The sequence below is a fragment of the Pelodiscus sinensis genome, chromosome 16, assembly GCF_049634645.1.
Source record: "Pelodiscus sinensis isolate JC-2024 chromosome 16, ASM4963464v1, whole genome shotgun sequence".
NCBI classification, from domain to species: domain Eukaryota; kingdom Metazoa; phylum Chordata; order Testudines; family Trionychidae; genus Pelodiscus; species Pelodiscus sinensis.
Window position 1 is genome coordinate 29,446,452 of NC_134726.1, and position 21,989 is coordinate 29,468,440.

General features: G+C 44.8%; 1 protein-coding gene and 1 long non-coding RNA gene across 5 annotated transcripts in view; one reads left to right on the forward strand and one right to left on the reverse strand.

Annotated features, from left to right (window-relative positions):
* Nucleotides 1–20,815, reverse strand: part of CARD11 (caspase recruitment domain family member 11) — an 81,214-nt gene extending 60,399 nt beyond the window's left edge. For 2 of the 4 annotated variants that reach the window (XM_075899623.1, XM_075899624.1), the window contains exons 1-2: nt 20,531–20,814; nt 41–348 (exon numbers count right to left, since the gene is read on the reverse strand). Coding sequence is in view for 1 of the 4 variants with exons in the window: in XM_075899621.1 (XP_075755736.1) it covers nt 20,531–20,543 (13 nt within the window). In the remaining 3 variants the exon portion in view is untranslated. Of the gene's footprint in view, nt 1–40; nt 349–20,530 lie in introns of all 4 variants that reach the window. The other 2 variants (XM_075899621.1, XM_075899622.1) reach the window with 2 other exon arrangements.
* Nucleotides 10,553–15,756, forward strand: LOC102446009 (uncharacterized). The gene is made up of 3 exons (XR_001369257.3): nt 10,553–10,653; nt 12,684–12,788; nt 15,623–15,756. It is a non-coding gene; the product is annotated as an uncharacterized LOC102446009 (long non-coding RNA).
* Nucleotides 20,816–21,989: the final 1,174 nt, after the last annotated feature.

Here is a 21,989-nt window from a genome sequence, read left to right on the forward strand (position 1 = left end):
TCTGCTAGGAGTGAGAAGCAGCTTCTGGGAGGCTACCTACCGTTCAGCTGGTTATAAACGTGTGTCTTTCATACAGAAGTGGCCAAACCTTTTCAATAAGTTTCTTTTAGTTCAACTGGCTTCTCCTGATTGAGCCCTCTGATCCCCACTTCTTCCTCTCGCTCTGTGTCCTGCCTCTTTGCTTGCTGCCGCAGTGGGACTGTGTGACATAGCTCCGGAAGTGCACACCCACCATCCTCTCTCAGAAATGCTGTGTCTATATATAGCAGGTGGAGAGGTGTTGGGGGCAGCCTCACTTCCCCTTTTCTTCTGAGCAGAGGCTGTGTGTGACTTTCAAACATAACACCTCTGTAGAGGGAAAGCAAAGAGGAAGTGGTGACAGAGAGCTCTGCTCTGGATGTGATGGGGAGAGGGGTATTACCTAAAAACAACCCTCTCTTCCACAGATATTGCAAAAATGGTCCTTCTGCAGTTCCACATCTCCTAATAACAATGGGTACGTCTAGATTGTAAAAATCAAAATAAGATAGGCAATTAGCACTGCACAAATTGCATATCTTATTTCAATTTTATTTAGAAATAGGCTATTTGAAAATTTGGCCCATATGCACGGTGCCACATTTCAAAATAAAGCACTATTCCGAGACATTCCTTATTCCTCATGGAACGAAGCTTACAGGGATGCCGAAATAGTGCACCCATTATTTCAAAAATTATTTCGAAATAGTGAATGTGTTCCTTGGACGTGGGGCAGCTATTTTGGGATACCTCCGATATCCCAAAATAGCCTTGCAGTCTAGATGTACCCAATGTGACATGTGGGTCAGTGAAAGGGTGGGGAAAACAGATGAAATGCACAAGACCGTTCCCAGCCTGGGAGAACATTCTCAGGGGTAACGAACTCCTAACTCCTTAACTGGTGGGACTGTACTTTGTTCCTGTAAGCATCATTCTTCATTAATCATTACCTGACTGCCAGGGAAAAGGACTAATAGCAGTATTCTGGGCTATAGAAGGTTCTATCATTAAGGTGCTATGCAAACATTATATAGTTAAACAAATACCTTTGTGCTGCTTTACCATGAAATGTACCTGTTGCTTTAGCTAGGGAGAATAAGGTGAAATACAAATTCCCTTATGGAAAAGTTATTCCCAGCAGGGCTAGCGAAACATGGCATGAACCAGAATTCCACTCTCAGCATAGAAGAGGCCAGTTGTTTCAATTCAATGTCAAGTTGCGTCACTGGTGAAGATTGGAGAAGCCAAGAACTTAATGAGTCAGAAATCTAACTACCTTCTTCTCCTAACAGAATGTGGTCTTTTAGAATGCATCATCAGGCCCATAAGCAGGGTGGGTACAAAACGTGTGAAAGCAGCCCCCATGATCCCACAAGTAAACATGCTCTGGCCAGCCAGGGAAAGCTGGGAGCATACTGCCCGAGCCTCCCTCTCCATGCTCTGATCAGACAGGTCAGGCTGGGGCTAATTTCCCCACTTATTTGGGGGACAACGAGGGGCACATTCACACCCTTGTGGTCCACATATAGGCTATGAATAGACTACAGGTTTTTTTTTTTTTTAAAGTGGCCTCTTTTTTTTTTTTTAAAAAACTTCACCTGCGTCTAGACTGCCGCCGCATTCTTTCGAAATTAAATCAAAAGAACGTGGTGGTTTTTTCAACAACAGTAAACCTCATTTTATGAGGAAGAATGATTTTTTTCAAAAGAGCTCTTTTGAAAAAAGGCGTTCTTGACCGCAAACAGGGCTTTTTCTAAAGACAGCATCCAGATTGCCTCGGTACTCTCTTTCGAAAAAGCAGATTGCTTTTTCAAAAAAGTTGTAGCTGTCTAGATGATCTCATTCGAAAGAAGCTTTTTCAAAAGATTCTTTAAAAAAAAACTGCTTTCAAAAGAAGCGTGTAGTCTAGACGTACCCTTACAAAAAAGCACACACCTCCAGAAATTCCTGCATACGGTCCTGGTCGTCATGGGAAGCAGGATAAAGGAGTACTATTGACTGAATTCCTCTCTCACAATGGGAAACGAGTAGTTAGGAACTGCCATATCAGTGCTCCATCTACCTGGGTTTTGCTTGTCTCCACTACACTGGGGTTCCAGGCTGCAGTGATCAATCTACTGGCTGATTTATCACTCCTGCTCAGACATGATAAATCAATTTCCAAGTACTTCTCCATCAATGTCAAACTCCACTAGGATGAGAAGAATAGCTGGTGTCGATATGAGAGCAGCCCCCACTGATCTTACCTGATGCTGGGGCAAGTACATTTACTTCAGCTATACTATTTGTATAGCTGAAGTCACATAGATTAGATTGACAGCGAGGGTTAGCGCAGACAAGGCATGCTCAATATCAGTCTAACAGTCTTTATGGACAACACTGTAAAAACATGAGGGAAGGGGGAGGAGGATGGAAGAATCCCAATTCCAGGAATTTAGGGAGAGATTTTTCAAGGCACAAAGGGCAGACACTTAAATCTCCCTGAAAAATCAAAGGAAATTTCCCCTTTTATATTTGTTTTTTCTCCTGAAACGTGAGGAACAATAATCTTTACCCGTATTTATTTTAGCTATGGAACTGCAGAGATTGTACGATCAAGTGATATGCCTCACTATCTCATTTCACCCATTACCTCAGGTTAACTATTTTATACGATAGAACTATTCAATTCCATTAAATGTGTTGTCTTTCATATCCATTAGTGGTCACCTTTTCCTTGTCATATGAGAATGGATAAGTAATTCCCACACTTGATTGAATTATTTGATCTTTACGCCAGAGCCTTAGGATTAATATTTTTATCTTCTTCCAACAAGCTCAGAACCCACTCGCAAAGGCCATATTTGGGTTCTGAGCTCAGCTGACATTTAAGCAGTAAAAAAGTGGCTGGCATGAACACAGTGCCTCTTGGTGTCCTCTTGGCAGAGGATATAAGGGAAGCAGAAAAACTTACAGGGATCAGTTGGGTCTGATGTCTATGTATTAATGCACTGAAGGATGGGATGTGAGGTCTCTGCCAACAGCTAGTAACACACTAGTTGTCCTAATAATTACAAGAAGTATGTACGGATGGTACTGAAGCAGCTACATGTCCACACTGAAAACAATATTCTTAAGGTATGTGAGTTATAAGACACATATCCAGAAGAGGACAAAGAAGTTTGGGTCAGGCAGGGGGTAATAGACACTTCTCTCTTTGGCTGATAATTGTGTGACATATAATTTAAGTCTATTTGCAGTAGTGAGCCTGATGCTAATGAGAGAACATCTGCTGGAAAAAGTACAAACAGTGTGTGTGTACGGGGAATCCTGTTTCAGAGTAAAAATGATGGATTTAGGGAGTATAACTAAGGTCCATTTAGAATCTTACACCAAGGAGACAAAAAGCCACTGGGTTCTGTTTTATGAGAGGAAGTTACAGCCGACTTAACTGGAAAATGCTGCAAAGTCTCTAGATGGGCTCACCTTCACTAGACAGGAGAGCGTGTGAGTAATTAGGTCTAGACTTTATAATGTGCATTATGATTTTATTTCACATGTAACCTTTTGTTTCCAATGCTCTGACTTGCGACTTCTCCAATCTCTAACTTTTGTTAAATAAACGTTTACTTGTTTTCACTTCAACCAAACTGGTGCATGCTAATCTGGGAATATTTCAAGCATCCAGTGGAACAGAAGCTAGATGTGCCAGGGCGGACGCACAGCGGATTCAGGGGTTGGAGTGTGCTGATCACTAACCCACAGAGTGCCTATGGGCCTGCACAGGTCTGGAGGGAAATGATGTGTTACTGGTGGCGTTGGGGAGCTGACTCCTGGTAGGCACAAAACAAGATTTCCTCATGCTAGTGGTAGGTGGCAGTGGGGTACCTCATAACCCTTGGCCCCTGGTCTACACTAGGGAGTTATTTTGAAATAAGAAGCGGAGCATCCACACTACTATTATTTCAAAATAACAGGCTGGTTATTTATTTTGAAATAACAACTCCTGCTTGTCATGAGGAATAACACTTATTTTGAAACAGTGTTAGTGTGGATGCTCAGCTGCTGCTATTTCAAAATAATTGGCCTCCAGAGACCTCTCATAACTGCACTTGTGGCAGCTCTGGCCACACCCCTGACAACTCCACTGCTCCCCTTCGCCTGCAGGGCTTAAAGCTGCAGGCAGAAGGGAAAGGACTCGAGGCATGAGGAGAGCTTTGCCAGCCCTGTGCCACACAGGAAGGGACACATGTGGACCCTCAACCAGATCCACATGAAAATAAAAAAGAACGTTGGCAGGCTTAAATATGTTATTTTGAAATAATTTCCTAGTGTAGACATACGTTTGGTGCCATCAGGAAACATCACAGCTGGATTTTTGAAAGACCTTGGCCAGATGGTGAGGAAATATGGTCCTATGCATCATAATGGGCGAGAGCTGCTGAATACTAAACACTTCAGAAAATCTTGCCCTTATTTAAATGCCTAACTGGCTGAGTTCTGTTGAGAACCTTGGCTCAGTTACAGGTGCTTCTTCAGATGATAGCTTTCTATGAGTAGGTTGAGGTTACAGAGCACTTTGTGCATGCAAAGCTTGCTGGGAGTAGTAGTTTGTAGTTCTGGTTTTCTGGCACTGTATACTACTACAGAAAAATGACACATTCCAAGAGGGAGAGAATTGGCAACATAAATCAATGTTTATGCATCATAATTTTTAATTCCTGGGAACCCAAGAAATAGACATTCTACTGGTGAGTAGATGGTGATAATCACTGTCAGTGTTCCAGTCTAAAATCTTTTCCAACATATTTATCTCCCATCACACACAACCTTTTGAGAGTTAGATTAGTATTTGCACTTTGCGTCCTTTAAAAAAAATCGGAAAGGTTCTTTTCTATCTCCTCAGCAACACTGCTTTCTGAGAACAGCAAACACAGATTTGTTTTTCTTGTATTCAAAAATTAATATAGGGTAATAACTACATGGGATTTTAGATTAGACTCTCCTCCCATCATTATTTGTTCTGTTTATCTTCCTTGTGAAAGCTGGAAAGTTTCATCTTTACAGCCTACTGCTGACTCAGCTGCCTGAGCCAAAATGGAAAAAAAATCCTATTTAAAAAAGGTCCAATGATTTTATTTTCTCATCATAAATATGAAATTTAATTAGCAGCTCACTGCTAACGAAGTCACCATGGAAAACAAGTCGGAGGGAGACAGGCAAGCATAAAACACAACTGTTATGCAGAAGCCAATTTAACTCCTACTTTTCCTTCCCAGAACGTCTTCTAATGCTGTTTTGCCACATTTTTCTTTACTAGAAAGGATTCTCTGTCCTTGTGGTAACAATCACTCTAGTGTGAAAGAGCCACATGCAATGTGAAGAACAATAGAAGAGGAGCACTAGGGGGCTCACCAGAGTCCTACAATATATATATAAACCTAATGTCTCAGGCACAGGGTGAGCGCTCACCGCCGCGGTGCCACCTGGCTGTGGCACTGGGAATTAGTTCTTGTCAGCCGCCTCCCTCTGGTTGGTGTCTCCCTGCGTTCTCAATCCACACTCCAGTTCTGGACCTGCATTGCTCCCGGACCATGGTGTCCTCTTCAGGACACTGCCCTCCGGCAGTACCCAGTTCCGACTTACATACAGATTCAACTTAAGAACAAACCTACAGTCAGGGCCTAACTGACTCCTTTTGGCTGGGCAGCTCCCTATATACAGGCAGTCCCCGGGTTACGTACAAGATAGGGACTGTAGGTTTGTTCTTAAGTTGAATCTGTATGTAAGTTGGAACTGGCATCCAGATTCAGCCGCTGAATCTGGACACCAGTTCTGACTTACATACAGATTCAATTAAGAACCCCAGGTGTCCCCAAGTCAGCTGCTGCTGAAACTGATCAGCAGCTGATTCCAGGAAGCCTGGGGCAGAGCAACTCTGCCTCGGGCTTCCTGTAGTCAGCCACTGGTCAGTTTCAGCAGCGGCTAACTTGGGGACGCCTGGGGTAGAGCAGCTCGGGTGCTGCTGGGTTAGTCCAGTAGCGAGGCCGCTCCTCGGCGCTACTGGACTAACCCAGCAGCACCCCAGCTGCTCTGCCCCAGGCGTCCTGATTCAGCCACTGCTGAAACTGATCAGCAGCGGCTGAATCAGGACTCCTGGGGCTGAGCAGGTGGGGTGCTGCCGGGTTGGTCCAGTAGCGCCAAGGAGCGGTGCTGCTGCGGGACCAACCGGCAGCGCCCCACCTGCTCTACCACAGGCCCCGGGCTTTGCTCCACATCTCCCTGGTCTGCTGGGGGGGGGGGCACTAGCTGCGTCCCCCCCCAGCAGACCAGGGAGACGCGGAGCAAAGCGGCGGAGGACCCAGGCTGGACCGCGGCGCTTCCAGATCAGCTAGCTGCGTCCCCCCCTAGCAGACCAGGGAGACGCTGAGCCAAGCGGCGCAGGACCCGGGGCCGGACCCGCGGCCGCTTCCAGCTGATCTGGAAGCGGCCGCGGGTCCGGCCCCGGGTCCTGCGCCGCTTGGCTCCCCGTCTCCCTGGTCTGCTGGCTCCCACAGCAGACCAGGGAGACGGGGAGCAGCTTTTCTCGCCCCGGAGGAGGCGGGCGGCGGGACCAGGCGTCCCACCGCTCGAGTCCTCCGGGGTGAGAAAATCCCCGTTCGTAACTGCGGATCTGACGTAAGTCGGATCCGCGTAACTCGGGGACTACCTGTATATATATATGGTTGGCCAAGGGCCACAGCCTGTTTGGTTCTTTAAAAGCTTCCCCCTGATTGGCCAGGGCTCTGCATAGGCTCCCTCTAGCCTGCATTAACCCCTTCCAGCCAGTGTGGGGCAGTTGCCTCACAACAGTCCCTCACAATAGAGTCTTTGGCCCACATCCAGGCCTTAGTGAGCTGCATATTCTTGCCTCAGGGCTTTCAATGTCTCTAGCCCCCTTAGTTCCAGAGGGAAAGGTTATGTGAAGGGGTAGGTTTCCAGAACTCAGGCTCCACCCTGAGGATATGTCTATACTCAAGGCTTCTTGCGCGAGTAATATGCAAATGTGGCTAAGCGTGGAATATCGGCAAGCCTCATTTGCATACCTAATGAGCTACCATTTTTTTCAGAAGAGGCTCTTGTGCAAGAAGGAGCGTCTACACTGCCCCTTCTTGCGCAAGAAAAACCATCTTGTGCAATGCCGTTCTTCCTGAAAAGTAATAGGTATAATGGCATTGCGCAAGAAGTTTCTCCCATTGTCTTCCTGCAGTGGGGATACCACGGAAATTCGACTTAAGGTACGTCGACTCCAGCTGTTCACATAGCTGGAGTTGCGTATCTTAAATCAACTTTCTCCCTTAGCATAGACCTGGCCTAAGAGTAAGGGACTTCTTCCTAGGAGTGTACTAGGTTTCTGCACAGTCATAGTACCATAGCTGCCTGTGGTGAATGCAGAGCAAGGATGCACAGGCCGCTTTTGCCCCATGAGATGCCCAGAAGAGCCCAAGTTGCCAAAAAGAAAACAAAAAAACCCTGTACAGAGTCACGATTGAAAAGCATGGAAGCCCTGTGGGAGAGCACTGGGAGAGCTGACTGAATCAGTGCAACCACAAAACCTGCTTTTTCCACCTACTCTAGCCGTGAAATGGTTGGAAGTGAGTTGGTGTGGGTGGAAGTGTTCACAGGAGCTGCCCAGGCTCATGCAAGTGAAATGGCTTATGGACTATTTGGAAAGCGTTTGGAGGAAAGTTGTGGGCGGGCAAGAATACTTTTGCTACTTGAACTAGTGCTGTAAATGACACTATTTTCTAATTGTTATATGCAGTGGTCCTGTAGCCAGGTCGGTCCCAGGATACAAGAGAAAGAAGTTGAGTGAGTTTCTCCCACCAACAGAAGTTGGTCCAGCAAAAGATATTATTTCACACATTTTATCTCTCTAGTATTCCCTAAAGTATATGGGCCTTAACAACATAGGCCCTGGTTACATAAGAATGGCCATACAGGGTCAGACCAAAGGTCCATCTAGCCTAGTGTTCTGTCTTCTGACATTGGCCAGTGCCAAGTGCCCCAAAGGGAATGAACAGAACAGGGAATCATCAATTGATCTATCCTCGGTTGTCTATTCCCAGCTTCTGAGAAACGGAGGTTAGGGACACCATCCTTGCCCATTCTGGCTAATAGCCATTGATGGACCTAACCTCCATGAACTTATCTAATTCTTTTTTGAACCCTTTTAAAGTCCTGGCCTTTACAACATCCTCTGGCAAGGAGTTCCACAGGTTGTGTGAAGTACTTCCTTTTGATTCTTTTAAGCCTGCTACCTATTCATTTCATTTGGTGACTCCCAGTTCTTGTGTTAAGGGGAGTAAAAAACTCTTCTTTATTCACATTCTCCACTCCTGTCATGATTTTATAGACCTCTATCATATTTACTATTTAATTCTTCTGTATTCACTGCTGAGACTTCTGGGCAGGTCTTGAAATCCTGAAAGACGGAGGAATGAGGATGCAGCATCATTGAAACAGATTGCTTACCAATAGGAATAGACCTAGAGGCAATTCCGTTGGTCAGACAGGAGCAGATTTCCACCCAGGGTGGAACTACTATGGAGGTGGCTTGGGGTGGCTCTGGATTTTCCACATGGAACAGAATCTTGTCCTCAGCATGACTGGGAGGCAGGGAGTTTACACCTCTGATGTTTGTTTAGAAAAATTAGAGTTTTGTAACGCTGGCCCAGGAAAATGCCAACTGCTGGCAAAGCCACTAAGAGCAAATCAAACTCATTGGGTGTTTGCACAGCACTTTTCAATGGAGGATAACATAGCACTTTACAAACACTATTTAACTCTCACAACAACTCCATGGGACACGTAAATATCACTATGTGCACTTTACACTGGGGTAGCCAGAGGAACACCAAGAACTGGCAGCCAAGTCAGGTACATATCCAGGAATTCAGATGCCCAGTTGCCCTGCTCTAACTACTGCACTGCTCTTCATTTCTCATCATAGATTTTTCCCCAGATCAGACTGCAGCCCTTATATGGACCCTGATGAAGAATAGTGAACAACTCAGTTTCTGGTTTCTATCATCTACCCTACTTTGGCATCTTGGCCCCCTTGATCTCCTGGAATTAACCCTGCCTGTTTCTGTAGCCTTCCTGTGCAGCATTCTTTCCTTACCAGCGGAGGCTGTGGGGGGGACAGAGAGCTGGAAGAATGATAACACACCCGGAATAATGAAAATGGAGTTAGCAAAGATAGAGGTGACTTTTCAGGTTTCCACTCACTAACAGTGATTAATATGAAGCTTTTTACATGCTAATGTTTTCCTGCCTTCTGCCAGTAATAAATAACCAATATGCTTTAATACCTAGTTATTATTCATTCCTCTCAGATATTTGGATTTTGATTCTTTGCTGCAGCTCAATCACATTGAATTTCTTTAACCAGGACAGCTCCATTAAGGCACCTCTCCAAGGACATCCTGGCAGGGCTGGCGACAATAATGGATAACATAGCACATGAAAGAGAGAAAAACTACCACACAAAATATTACTAGCCAGGGGGAAACATAAGAGAAAACTCCAACATACACAAAACTACATTTAAAGTCATGTTAGGGATGTGACATAAGCCAATAAAACGAGAAAACTCACAATTATGCCTGACACTCCATTCTTAACGTGCTCTGTAAGGTCTGAGCACTACAGCAAACACATTATGCTACTTAATCACTATTTGACATCCTTACAATACCTTGATATAATGTGGTGAGCTAAGCATGCAATGGCACTATTAGACATGAATTCCCTTAGGATTTTTCTTTTAACTTGTTTGTTACAACTTTAACTTTCATTTGTTATTTTTTTGTCTGAAAAAAGGGGCTAGAAGAAAGAAAGGGTATGATTTTCAAAAACACCTGAGTGAGTTAGAAGTCTAAATCCCATTTTTCAAATTTTAGGCACTTAACACCCACTGATGTTCTTGTTAAAATAAATGGGACTTTAGGGTTACCATATTTCAGGTTTCTAAAAGGAGGACACTGGGGAGTGAGCGGGGGGGGGGGAGAGAGAGTTGAAAGAATACATTTGGGGGAGCTGGAAGTGGTACTTGCTGGAGGTGGGGTGGTAGTGTTGCTCCCTATTATGCTGGCAGAGCAGCTTATACAAGTCCAGGATGGAGCAACAGCTGTCAATCAGTGCCTCTCTGTGCTGCCCCCCTCTCCCCAGCTGCTGGGAACTGGGGCTTGGGTGGGCAGGATCTGAAAGCTGTGACTGCAGGGGGATGGACCAATCAGCTGTCAATGCAGAGAAGGGACTGATCAGGAAGTGGACCAAGGAGCTCTTTCTGAGCTGCTGCATCTGTTTTCAAGAAGTCCCAGATACTGCCTGTTATTTGAAAAACCCTCCCAGAGGACAGAGGCTCAAAAAGAGGCAGTGTGTGGGAAAACCTGGGCATATGGTAACTCAACTTATGAGCCTAAGTCACTTAGATGCTTTTGAAAACTGTATTCACAAGAATATTTATAATCATAAAAAAGCTGATCAGTGGACTCCCGTTTCTCTACAGTGTCCTGCCAATATGCCTCAGTCGTAACCTGCAAACCTTCTACTATGCTAGGGATGGAGAGAGCTTGAGAAAATTCAAATTAAACCTGGCAGATTCAGATATAGGTAAGAGCATATTTATAAAATTTGCAGTTGACACAAAATGGGGGTGGAGTGGGAAGCTGCAAACACTTTGGAGGATAGGATTAGATTTTAAAATGATCTTGACAAACTTGAGAACTGGTCTGAATTCAACAATATGAAATTCAGTAAAGATCAGTGCACTTATGACAGAAAAATGTGCAGCTAGAAAATGGGGAAGTATTGGCTAGGTGGTAGAACTGCTGAAAAAGATTATAGTGGATCACAAATGAAATAAGAGTCAATAATGTGATACAGGTGCAAAAGCCTAATATCATTCTAGAATGCATTACAAGTAGTGTCATATGTAAGACAGGGGAGGTAATTGTCTTGCTTTACTCAGTGCTGGTACACAGCTGGAGCAGCAGTCCCAAGGCCAGGAACCCAGGTGGCCTCAGTTGGAGCACTGTGTTCTGGGGAGCTGACAGCCTCCCTGAGCCTCTGGGCACAGTAAGGATGGTGGTTCTGTGCTTCCAGAAGGGGCAGGGCAGGGCATGGCAGCCAGCCCTCTGCATTGGCTGGAATGCCATGCTTTCCCCTCCATCCCTCAGAGCCACATGGCTCTGTGCTCCTGAAGCTATTTAAAGGGTCCAGGGCTCCAGCCACTGACACAGTAGGAGTCACAGTGACCAGGAGCCCTAGGCCCCGGGGCAACTGCTCCCCCACATTGGTGGCCCTGATTGTCCAATAGTAGGTAGGATTGCCAGGTGTTCGGTTTTCACCCGGACAGTCCGGTAAGTGCGTCTTCTCTCCAGTAAAATACATGTCTGGTATTTTCTGTTTTTCTTGGACAGAAGGCTGGTGGGGACATTTTTCATCTGGTGGGGGGAGCAGGGGAAGTGGGAATTTAAAGGAGCAGCGACTTTTTGGGGGGGGGGGGGCGCTTAACCAATTTTTTTCCCTGCCATATTTGGGATTTTTTGTGAAAGTATCTGGCAACCCTAATAGTGGGTGCCACTCTTTAGGAAAGATTTGGATAAATTGAAGAGAGTTCAGAGGAGAGCAGCCAAAATGATAAAAGAATCATAGAATACCTGACCTATGAAGAAAGGTTAAAAAAACTGGGTATGTTTAGTCTTGGGAAAAGACAATGGGGGAGGGGGGAACCTGATAATAGGCTTCCAGCATATTAAGGGCTGTTTGAAAGAGGATGGAAATCAATTGTTCTCCATATCCAGTAAAGTAAGACAAGAAATAATGAGCTTAATCTGCAGCAAGGGAGATTTAGGTTAAATATTAAGGAAAACTTCCTAGCTCTGAAGGTAGTTAAGCTCTAGAATAGGCTTCCAAAGGAGGCCTTGGAGGTTTTTAAGCACAAACTGGTCGAACACCTGTCAGGATTGATCTAAGTTTCTTTGGGTCTATGTTTCTATGATTCTATCAGTAGTCACAAATTCTATTTTTTCTTCTTCCCACAAATCAATAATGAGCCCATTATAAACAAAGTTCAGATATATCTGAAATTCTGGCAGGTGAAACCCAGCTATCAGAAAAAGAAAAGCAAAGAATGTTCACAGTTTGTCAACTTTAATCCAAAATGGAATTCTGCCCCTTGATGGCCTCCAGTAGTCCGTGTTTCAAATGTAGGCCAAAGGATCCCATATAGGACACCCGTAATTTAATAGGTTCAAATGCCATTTTTCTAATGTTGTCTCTGGTGAAACAGCTTAAGGCTGACACACTATCAGCATAAACATTGTGATGAGTCAACCTTCACTCACTGTGGCTTCCATAGTATAGAAAGAGGGTCAGAACCTGTTGCTAATACTTTCTGACAATTTGCCAGCCCCCAAAGTGATGGTTAAAATTCCCAGCATTTCTGCTCAGACCTTCAGCCTCATTATTTCATTATTTTCAAATTGCTCTCTGTCAGTGGAAAGTTCAATTAATCCTCAGCAGTAATGTATAAAAAGGGCCAACATATTTTCACATCTATGCAACACCCCTGAATTCAGTGACACTGTATGTTCATAACCATCCACAGCATTTAACCAGAACACTCCTACTATCTTTAGCCCCGATGAGCACAGAGGAGTCATACAAACCCCAACATGTACAATAACACACCACATGGAGATGCCTCAGAAGTCCTATCCTCTCTTCTGACCATAGAGCTTCAGGTAAAAATCTGATTCAGTGTTTTCGGTCCTACAGGAAATGTAAAAGCTTCTTTATTTCTTCTAACAATCAAAGCAGAAGGGGGGGGGGAGGCACATCCTTTCTGACTTGAGACAAGAATTTGAATATTTCATGTTTCACATTGCACCATCATCTTTGATAGCAAAGGCTGCAAAAAGAGGCACTACTCTCCCAAGACACCAACCAATGAAACGAGTTTGATAATCTCAACAAAGTGGATATTTGTCCATATTACAAAACCATTAGAGAGTGACAGAAATGCAATTCTTTGTTCAGGAGAAACCAATAAATTCAAGCTACAATCTGGTACCCAGTCTGAAATGGAAGTTCTTGTTCAGGACTAAGGTTCAGCAGTAGAGTTTTTGAAGGACGCGTGGAGTACTGCAAGTAGAATGGAAATAATCCCATTTAATATCTCTGTCTCTCTTTCAATATCCTGATGTTCTTTAAAACAAAAACAAAACCTTACACGTGATTTTAAAATTGTGATAATCTTTCAGCGGATGATAATGGAAAGAAAAATTAATCATCAATTGTATTCAGAAGCAAAGAGAATTTGGGATGGTTCTGTGGAAAAACATAGTAAAGCGAGTTCAAGTGTTTTCCCAGTTTATGCTCAGGATTCAGAATTCACAGAGGGAAATATAAATATTTTAATAGTTTTTCATTGTTATTTCTAACCTTTATGGAACTGGCTCTTCTGCTTAGGTGTAGAAAAAACCTACAGCCATTAACCAATCTAGCTATGGACATACTATTTGTTAAAATGACTATTGTGTAGAAGTACTTTATATATCACACATATATTTTTTCAGAATTGGATTATAAATGTATGTCCATATGCAGATACACTCACAAAAGGAATGCAATCTATTAACTGCTAATGGCATCCATGAACATACATATAGCCTATTACAGCATTTACATAGCAAATATCCTATTTTATCCACATTAATGAGGAATAGGGTTGCCAGATGGTTTAACAAAACATACTGAACACGCCCCCCTCCAACCCCCCCCAAAAAAATCAGGAAAAATTCTGTTGAGAAATAAAAAAGGGGGAGACCAAAGTTGTTGAGGGAAAAAAAGGGCGCTGCACCTTTAAATGGCCCTGTGCTCCTCACTCCCCTGCCCACATCAGATATGGCAGGGGAAAATTGTCCCCGCCGGGCTTCCATCCGAGGGAAACATAAAATGTCTGGTATTTCCTATGTCCGGTATTTTCTGTTTTTTTTTACCGGACGGAGGGACCAGAATAACGGACAGTTGATCTTCCCACTACATCCAACTCAGAGGGTGCCCCTGTCAGCGCCGGTACTCCTACTCCTCATGAGGAGTAAGGAAGGCCGAAGGGAGCAAACCCGCTATGTAGATGGCGCAGAAATGCTATATAAGATATGTCGACTCTAGCTACGCGATGTACATAGCTGAATTGCATATCTTACTTCAATCTTCCATAGCAGTGTAGACCAGGCCCAACAAAGGATCTGATCCAGTGTCCATGGAGGTTAATGAGAGTCTTCCCTCTGATTTCAGTGAGGTTTGGATCAGTTCCAGAGATTGTTTTTCAAGCACCGATAAGGAACCTTCATGCTTATGAATTTTTTCACAACTTTACCCAATTTACTTTACAATGTCACTATTGAAGAGTGCTCACAGAGTAGTAGCATGATATAAGTGCAAAGAGAAAGTGTATCTGTCTATGCCAAAACAGACTTTAGAGACCAGAATCCAAGCATCTGTCATCACTGTACATATTTACTTTACCCAGAGATTCATTCACTGAAGAAACCAGTATTAACCCTATTGTAATTTATGCAGAACTATGTATATTTACCCATTTTAAATGAAAACATTTAGTTTGACATTTCCGGTATACTTCCAGGGATGTCTGACACATTCCTCTTTCTAGTTGAGTTGTTACACAGCCTTATGGCAGCTGATAACACTGGAAAGCAATGGCACATGCAGCAGTGAAAACAGATGAGGTTTAGGGGGCTTTAACAAGAACTATCCCTGCACTACACTTGCATAGGAACTACATACATTATTTCCAGCTGTTAATAGTGCTGTTCGTCCTTTATTTTCATGAGCTTTGCAAAATGTACTAGGACTTTTGGCATAAAAATGTAAGAGCTCTATTTGCCTGTGATTTTAAATGCAAAACTTCCCATTGATTTCAGCAGAAAGTTCTGCATGTAGAATAATGGCAGGATATGGCCCTCACTAAATTTTGTCTCATGGAGTCTAACTATTTGGCAGGAGAATGTAGAGAGGAAGAGATGTAGCTTTAAAATAAAATCTGAAAACCACTTTTAACTTTAACTGAAGCCACTGTGACAAGTGCTCCAGAAAGAAGTAATTCACTGACTACATTTGGGACACGTCATATGCGAAATGGGTATAACCCAGTTCTGCCAAAGCTGCAATTTAAAAAGACTGACATTGTTTTCCCTTTCTGTCTGCAAGGGGCAAAAGTGAGGGTGGCCCAGAAGACAGAAAAGTGACTGAGGAAGCTAGAACAGTCATACTTTTTATTACCTCGCTGGATCTGTGCCACAGATACCAATCATATAAATCTTACAGTGACCATTATAACTCCCGAGCCCTTGAACAAATCACAAGTAGAAAGGTTACTCTCCTGAAAATGTTCACTTTCATTAAAACTACTGACCCAGACAGGAAGGTGAAGACAGCAACTGTATGAAAATGCTGGGGTTCAGAAGATGGTGGCTGTTTTACATACATACTTGTAAAAATCCATCATTTGTTTTGAAAATAAACATATCCCTGTCTCTTCTTTTTTTTTTTAAAGTACAGGTTATATCTCTGAAAACTGGCACTTTCTCATCTAGCAACATCCGTGGTCCAGCAGGTTTGCTCCTAGACCAGAAAGCCAAGGGGCCTACGAGCAAGAGGGCCAGCCAAGGCCAGTGCAACAGAGTTGGCAGCCCGACTAGGACAGCACGAGGCTGGGGCTGGAGCCAGAGACTCTCATCTGGGGCCAGTCAGATCCTGACGGTGCCAGATCAGGGAGATCTAACCTGTAACCCCAGCCATGGTGGCAGCACTCTGCAGAAGTCAGTGGCAAAGCATTTCTGGGGTGAAATCCAGGCTTGGCTGAGATCAGTGGCCAAACGCACATTTACTTCAGTGAGGGCAGGATTTCATGCCTACTGATTGGACTGTAAGATCTTTGAGTGGGAGCTGTCTTTTTGTTCTGTTTACATACAGCACCTAACACCATAGGGTCCTGGTTCATGACAGGAATTCCTAGAAGGGTGTTAAATAACCAAGTGTAAAGCCTTGATTTAAATCATTTTCACGGTAATAACCATTTCCATTTGCACTCCAATTATTTTCTAAAGAAGGTGTCAGGTTGTTCTCTCTCGCTCAGGTATTTACAGGTTTGTTCTAACTTTTGATAGTTCATGTTTCCATTTGGAAAGTGGTCATTTGTGAAGGCTCATGCATGTATCAAAATAAACATTTACAACTAGGATACAGGGGAGAGGAAAAAAGAGGTGGTTGTCAGAGAAAAAACAAATGGAGAACTTTATTAAAAGTGGACTCAAGTATGTTTCTAGTAACTGATGTAGGGAACGTCTACACTAGCCCCTTAGTTCGAATTAGGGAGGCTAATGAGGGCGACCGAAATTGCTAATGAAGTGCGGGATTTAAATATTTTGGAAACTGACTACTCATGGAATGAGGTTTAACAGTTAATTCGAACTAAGGGGTTTATCTCGGAATCCCGCTTCTCTACCGTGTGTAGAGGCGGGCAGTTACTTTGGGATAGTCAGTTTCCAAAATGGCGACCGGCCGGGAATATGCTAATCAAGCATGGGATATTTAAATCCCGCGCTTTATTAGCAATTTCAGTCACCCTCATTAGCCTCCCTAGTTTGAACTAGGGGGCTAGTGTAGACGGACCCTTAGAGAAACTCTTTTTATCAGTTTCTGATACATTTTCATAAATTTACTAAAACTCATTGGAGCATGGAGCATTACATTCTAAGGGTGAAATTCTCCTTTCTGTTACATTTTGGCTATCCTACTAATATCAATAGAGTTGCACTGGCAGCCATGAAGGATTTGGTCCAGGGGTTATGTAAAAACATGCTGATGGAGAGGGAATAGGAAGCAGTGTCCAAGTATGAATGTTGGGGTTCAGGGGGGCTTCCGCTCCTCTGCCCTCCTTAAATGGCACCCTGGGGGGACCTCAGAGCTGGGGCAGTCCTTTCATCTGCCTGGCTGCCTGCTGCTTAGTGTGGCAGCCTGAAGCAGAGCCCAGGAGCTGGGCTGGAAGTGCACCCCACCTCCTCCTGCAGCCAAGCACCACAGCCCGCTGGCTCCTTCTTGCTGGAGTGGTGCACCAGGATGCACTGACTTACTTTCACCTCTGGGTGTAACTGAGAGTGAGAAGATCCTTATGAATGGGGTGGTGGACAGGGATGCCCGGGGAGCTACCAAGTCTGGGGAAGGGAAGGGAGCTGGGTCCAGCCTGGGGTGAGGCGTCCCAGTAGTTCGTATGGCAGTTCCTCTGTGGTTGGTACCCTGTGTTCCCTGAGCTACCCCCACATTCTTAGCTACTGGCTAGCTGCTGCCCTGCTCTGATGCTAATGCTCTGTCCTGTCTCCTCCCTACTCCCAGTGTCTGATGCCTGTGTCCCTGCCCCTCCCCAGAGCTGGGTGTCTCCAACAGGACTTACAGTGGCTAGTGTCTGAAAGATAGGGCCAGACTCGGCTGGGGAGTCCTACCTGCTCCCCGAAATCCAGTTTGATCTTGTGCACGTTGGTGAGTGATCCAACCCCTGCTCTCTCTTTTGTCTCCATAGGATATTGCAGGGGTGGAAAACATCAGCGGACAGAAATAAAGATCCACACCCCAATATTTTCACTGTGGAGTCTCTAGTCCCCCTGGTGTCCTAACCCAAAGCACTTCCCATGCCCACAAAAAAGCCAACAGGCCAGGAGAAATAAAATAGCACTAGAGCTGGGGGGGGGGAAGCAATCAATTATCTGGGAGTCTGTGATGATATCCTGAGACCTGTAGAAATGTTACTTCTCAATAGGCTCACAAGTCACCAGGTGATAGAAAAACTAGAATGCAGTTATTTCAGCATTCAGGAAGCAAAAGGCCATAGATTGCTCACTCTGCATCCCTGAAATTCTTGGGATGTTGTCAAATTTCTCGCATACAATTTGCGGCTCCCACCATCACCTGAGAGAGCAGGCTGGCCTGTTAGGAGAATTCCAGAACACAGAAGACTCCTTATTAATTCTCCTGGGATACAGGGCAATTCCATTGAGAAGTCTGAAACTAGAACAAGCCCTGGAAATAAATCTTCAACTTAAATGGTCCTGGTTCAAGAGTGTGAGGCTGAGAGATGTCAAATCTAAGACATCTTAGACCTTGCTTTTAAGTGTCACTATCCAACCAGGACACACTATCAGCTGTTGTCACAAGGTGTGCTTTTATCCAATACCCTACATGAGAGCAAAATTCTCAGTACAAAAGAAACAGGTAGCCTCTTTGGCTGTTGCTAGTCCCTCCCGAATTCTTGTGTGGTTCTGATAGCAATTGTACTCCAAACACACAATCTTACCGGAGAGAGACACACACATTGAAATTTACACCTTTGGGATTTGATAACTCAAGGGAATCCATAGGGACAAACTCCTCCTCAAGGCTAGAAGTTCTGCACTCAGGCAGAGGGAACAGTGTAACTGTTTCCCCTATTTCAATTATGTTCCTTCTTCGACTTCTGAAGAGCTGATCTCATTCAGTGACACTTTACCATTTTCCAAGGACAATTTGGAGCAAACCATTCCCTTTCTCTGCCCCTCCCTCCCACTGCTCTGCTCCTACAGCCTGAAATGGAAAGGGATAACAGAGATATCGCAGCACTTCCCCCAAATTTCCTGCAGAAATTTGGGAGATGCAAAGGCAGAGAGGCAGCAGAGAGCGGAGTCACCTCCCCTATGTGGGCTCCGGTCCAACATGGCAGCACCAGAAGCTAACGGGGAGAAACTGACAAAAAGAAACTGGGAGGGCATGGGAGGTGGGGAGAAGATAAAATGGGAATATGGTGGAAGCAGGAAGAAATGTGGGGGAGATGGGGATACATGGGGGAAGGACTGGGCCAGAACTTGGGCTATGTCTACACTGCAGGCTTCTTGTGCAAGAAGCTTTTCCAAAACGTCTTGCACAGGAGTGCGTCCACACTGCAAAAGCGCATCGAAAAAGCAATGCACTTTTGCGCGAGAGAACATCTAGGTTGCATGGACACTCTCAAAAGGAAATTCTGATTGCTATTTACAGAATGGCCACCAGAGCACCTGTGCTTTTTTCAATTGCCTCTTTTTGCGCAAAGAACCCCTGTTCCCCGTCCACACACACCTTGCGCAAAAAGGAGTTATTCCTCGTAGGAGGAGGAATACCTACACTGCAAAACCCCCTCTGTTCTTTCATTTCAGTTGCACAAAACGTGCTTGAGGTGTGGATGTTCCGCAAGCTTTTGCGCAAAAACTCTGTAGTGTAGACCTAGCTTAGGGGAGCAGTGAGAGGGCAGAAAAACTGGGAGGGTGGGAGAGAAAGAGAGAAACTGTGGGAAGAGAACTCTTGCAGGGGACAGAATGGCTCCTGTGTGAAACTGCAAGTAGAGGAAGCTATGTGAACATAAAGGGAGATGACAGGAGGTTCTGTGTGTGACAGACTGTCAGTGTGGAAAAGGGGAAGATTGTTCATTGTGTATTAGTGAAGAGAGTTGGAAGAAACTGCATGGTGTGTATGCATGTGTGTGTGTGACAAAGAAAGAGAGAGAGAGAGAGGAAGGATTGTTTGGAGGTGTTGGGGAGCTTTTGAAACAAATCAAGTGTGAACAGGTGCGAAAGATGGCAGCATAAAGGGTAATTTTGGGGCAAAGTAAAAGCAGAGTGCAAGACTGATTTTGCAGGGTAGGCAAAATGTGTGAGAGATTTGGGGGAGAGGAAGTGCAGAGAGACTAGAGAAGGGGAGAACGGAGAGATGTGAAAGGAGCAGAAAAGAACAAAATAATAGAGGGGGAGGGAAGAGAAATGCACGACTTGGGGGAAGAGGAACAGCCTACTGCACAGGCTAAAAAAAAGAGGAAGGCAATGGAAGGGGATGAAAGGAAAAACAGGAAGAGTTGTCATATAATAAAGAAAATATGCTGAATGGAAAATAGATGTAAAAAGATGGCAAAAAAGATAATAGAAGATACATCAAGGTCAAAGAAAACAGAGTGGAAGAAGTGAGAAGTTCAACTGCAAAGCAAGAAAATATTCGAAGTGGCTCTATTACTTAGAGGAAGCATACTCCTCAAACAGATAGCTTTAAAGAAAGGGGTAGTATGGAATGTCTAAGTGAGAACAGCAACTTCCCTAGGGCCAGCTCCTGTCAATCAATCTAGTTCCCTCTTTCCTGCCCGCTCACAACCATTTTTAATTCTTCCTCCAGATCCCCCAAAACATTTTGGTTGGTGCTTGCACCAATGAATGCAACCTGGGCTTTATGTATCTATGCATGCAAAGTGGAGCTAGACCTGCTGCAGGTGAGAAAGGAGCCCAGCCAGAGGAAAGACTATCAGAAAAGTCTCCTGGAGCGGGGAGTAAATCTGGAAGCTGCAGTAATCTGAACCAAGTGCCATCCCAGCCGGCCATCCTATGGAGCTGCTCTGGCAGGTGGCTGTTTTCCTTACCTTGGACGCTCATGAGTGACCAGGCTCGCTTGCTGTCCTTCTGCTGGGTGAAATTCGCTAGGTCATGTCCAGGCGCATGTCAGTGTCCCTCTCCAGGAGCCCTAGAGAAATGAGCCCTGCTCTGCATCTGCTGGGAAGCAAGGGAGTGGCAAGGGCCGGAGCCCTGCAGACTGGGAGAAGAGGGCTCTGGAGTGTGGGACGCAAGTGCACCAGTGTCGGAAGCAGCAAGTGGCAAGACAGAAAGTAAGAAAAAGTGTGTCATTGTCTGAAAGGGGCGGAGAAGGAAAATGCAAAAACCTGACAGGAAACCAGACTCTACTAATCTGCAATTTTTTTTTTAAAGAGCACCCTCTGCTCCCCAGCGTAGGCATTGCTTGCAAAAGCGTCTGGACACAGGTGGGAACAGAGCCAAGAGGTGCACTCTGCAAGCAAACTTCAGTCTCTAAACCAGAAAGGGATTGGGCAGCCCAACAAAGCACAACCACAAACTACAGCTTCGGGTAGAAGTGTCAGGTTGCCTCCCTGCCTCTTACGAGAGTGCCTGCACCAGCAGGGTTCAGTCTGCCCTCTGTTCCCCTTAGATGGGAAGGCAGACATGGCAAACGTGTAACAGGTATTACTGCTCCTTTCTGAGCCCATGCCCTCCCCAGCCCGTAGCCCACACGAGCCAGAGAAGTGGAAAGATAAGGACAAGTTGAGACTGCGGCCTACAGTGATTTTTTTTAAAGCAGCAGTTTCAGGCAGGGTTTTGCAGCTTGCAGCATTTCCAATGTCAGAGGCTTTTCCAGGAGACATCCACTTTATTAATGGCTTGTTCATTTTGTTGTTTTTAAACAAGCGTGTGTGTGTATGGGGGGGAGGGGTGATTTAAATACTAGTATTTATTTTTAAAATAGCATTTTACATTTTTTTTTTTAAAGATGAGGAAAAAAATCTCTGTTGACTTCGCTACGCAGGAGGGTTTTGATTTGCAGAACCTCTGCAGGCTTGATGCTGGATTGCTGGCTCAAGGCCATATGTGGGCAACCCCCCTCCCCCATATACTGGGATCTCACAGAGCACTTTTACTTTCCAAAACATGGAAAGAGGTTTCTTACCATTGGCACTGCATGTGGAAAAAGGGGACATAGGAACAGCCATACTGGGTCAGATCAAAGGACTAACTAACCTAGTATCTAGCTGGGGTAAGCTGGAGTCATGCTGGGAAGGGCAGACCCATGTTGTTCCTGAAAGTACCAGCATGTCCAGTACTCCAGGAATGCATGAATGGCCATCCTACACATGTGTATAGGCCTTTTCATGGTTTTTACCCTGGGTTTGATGTACTTTACACCTTAAGAACTTTAGAATGTAAGAACGGCCATATTAGGTCTGACCAAAGGTCCTTCTAGCCCAGTATCCTGTCTTCTGACTGGCCAATGCCAGATGCCCCAGAGGGAATGAACAGAAAAGATTCAAG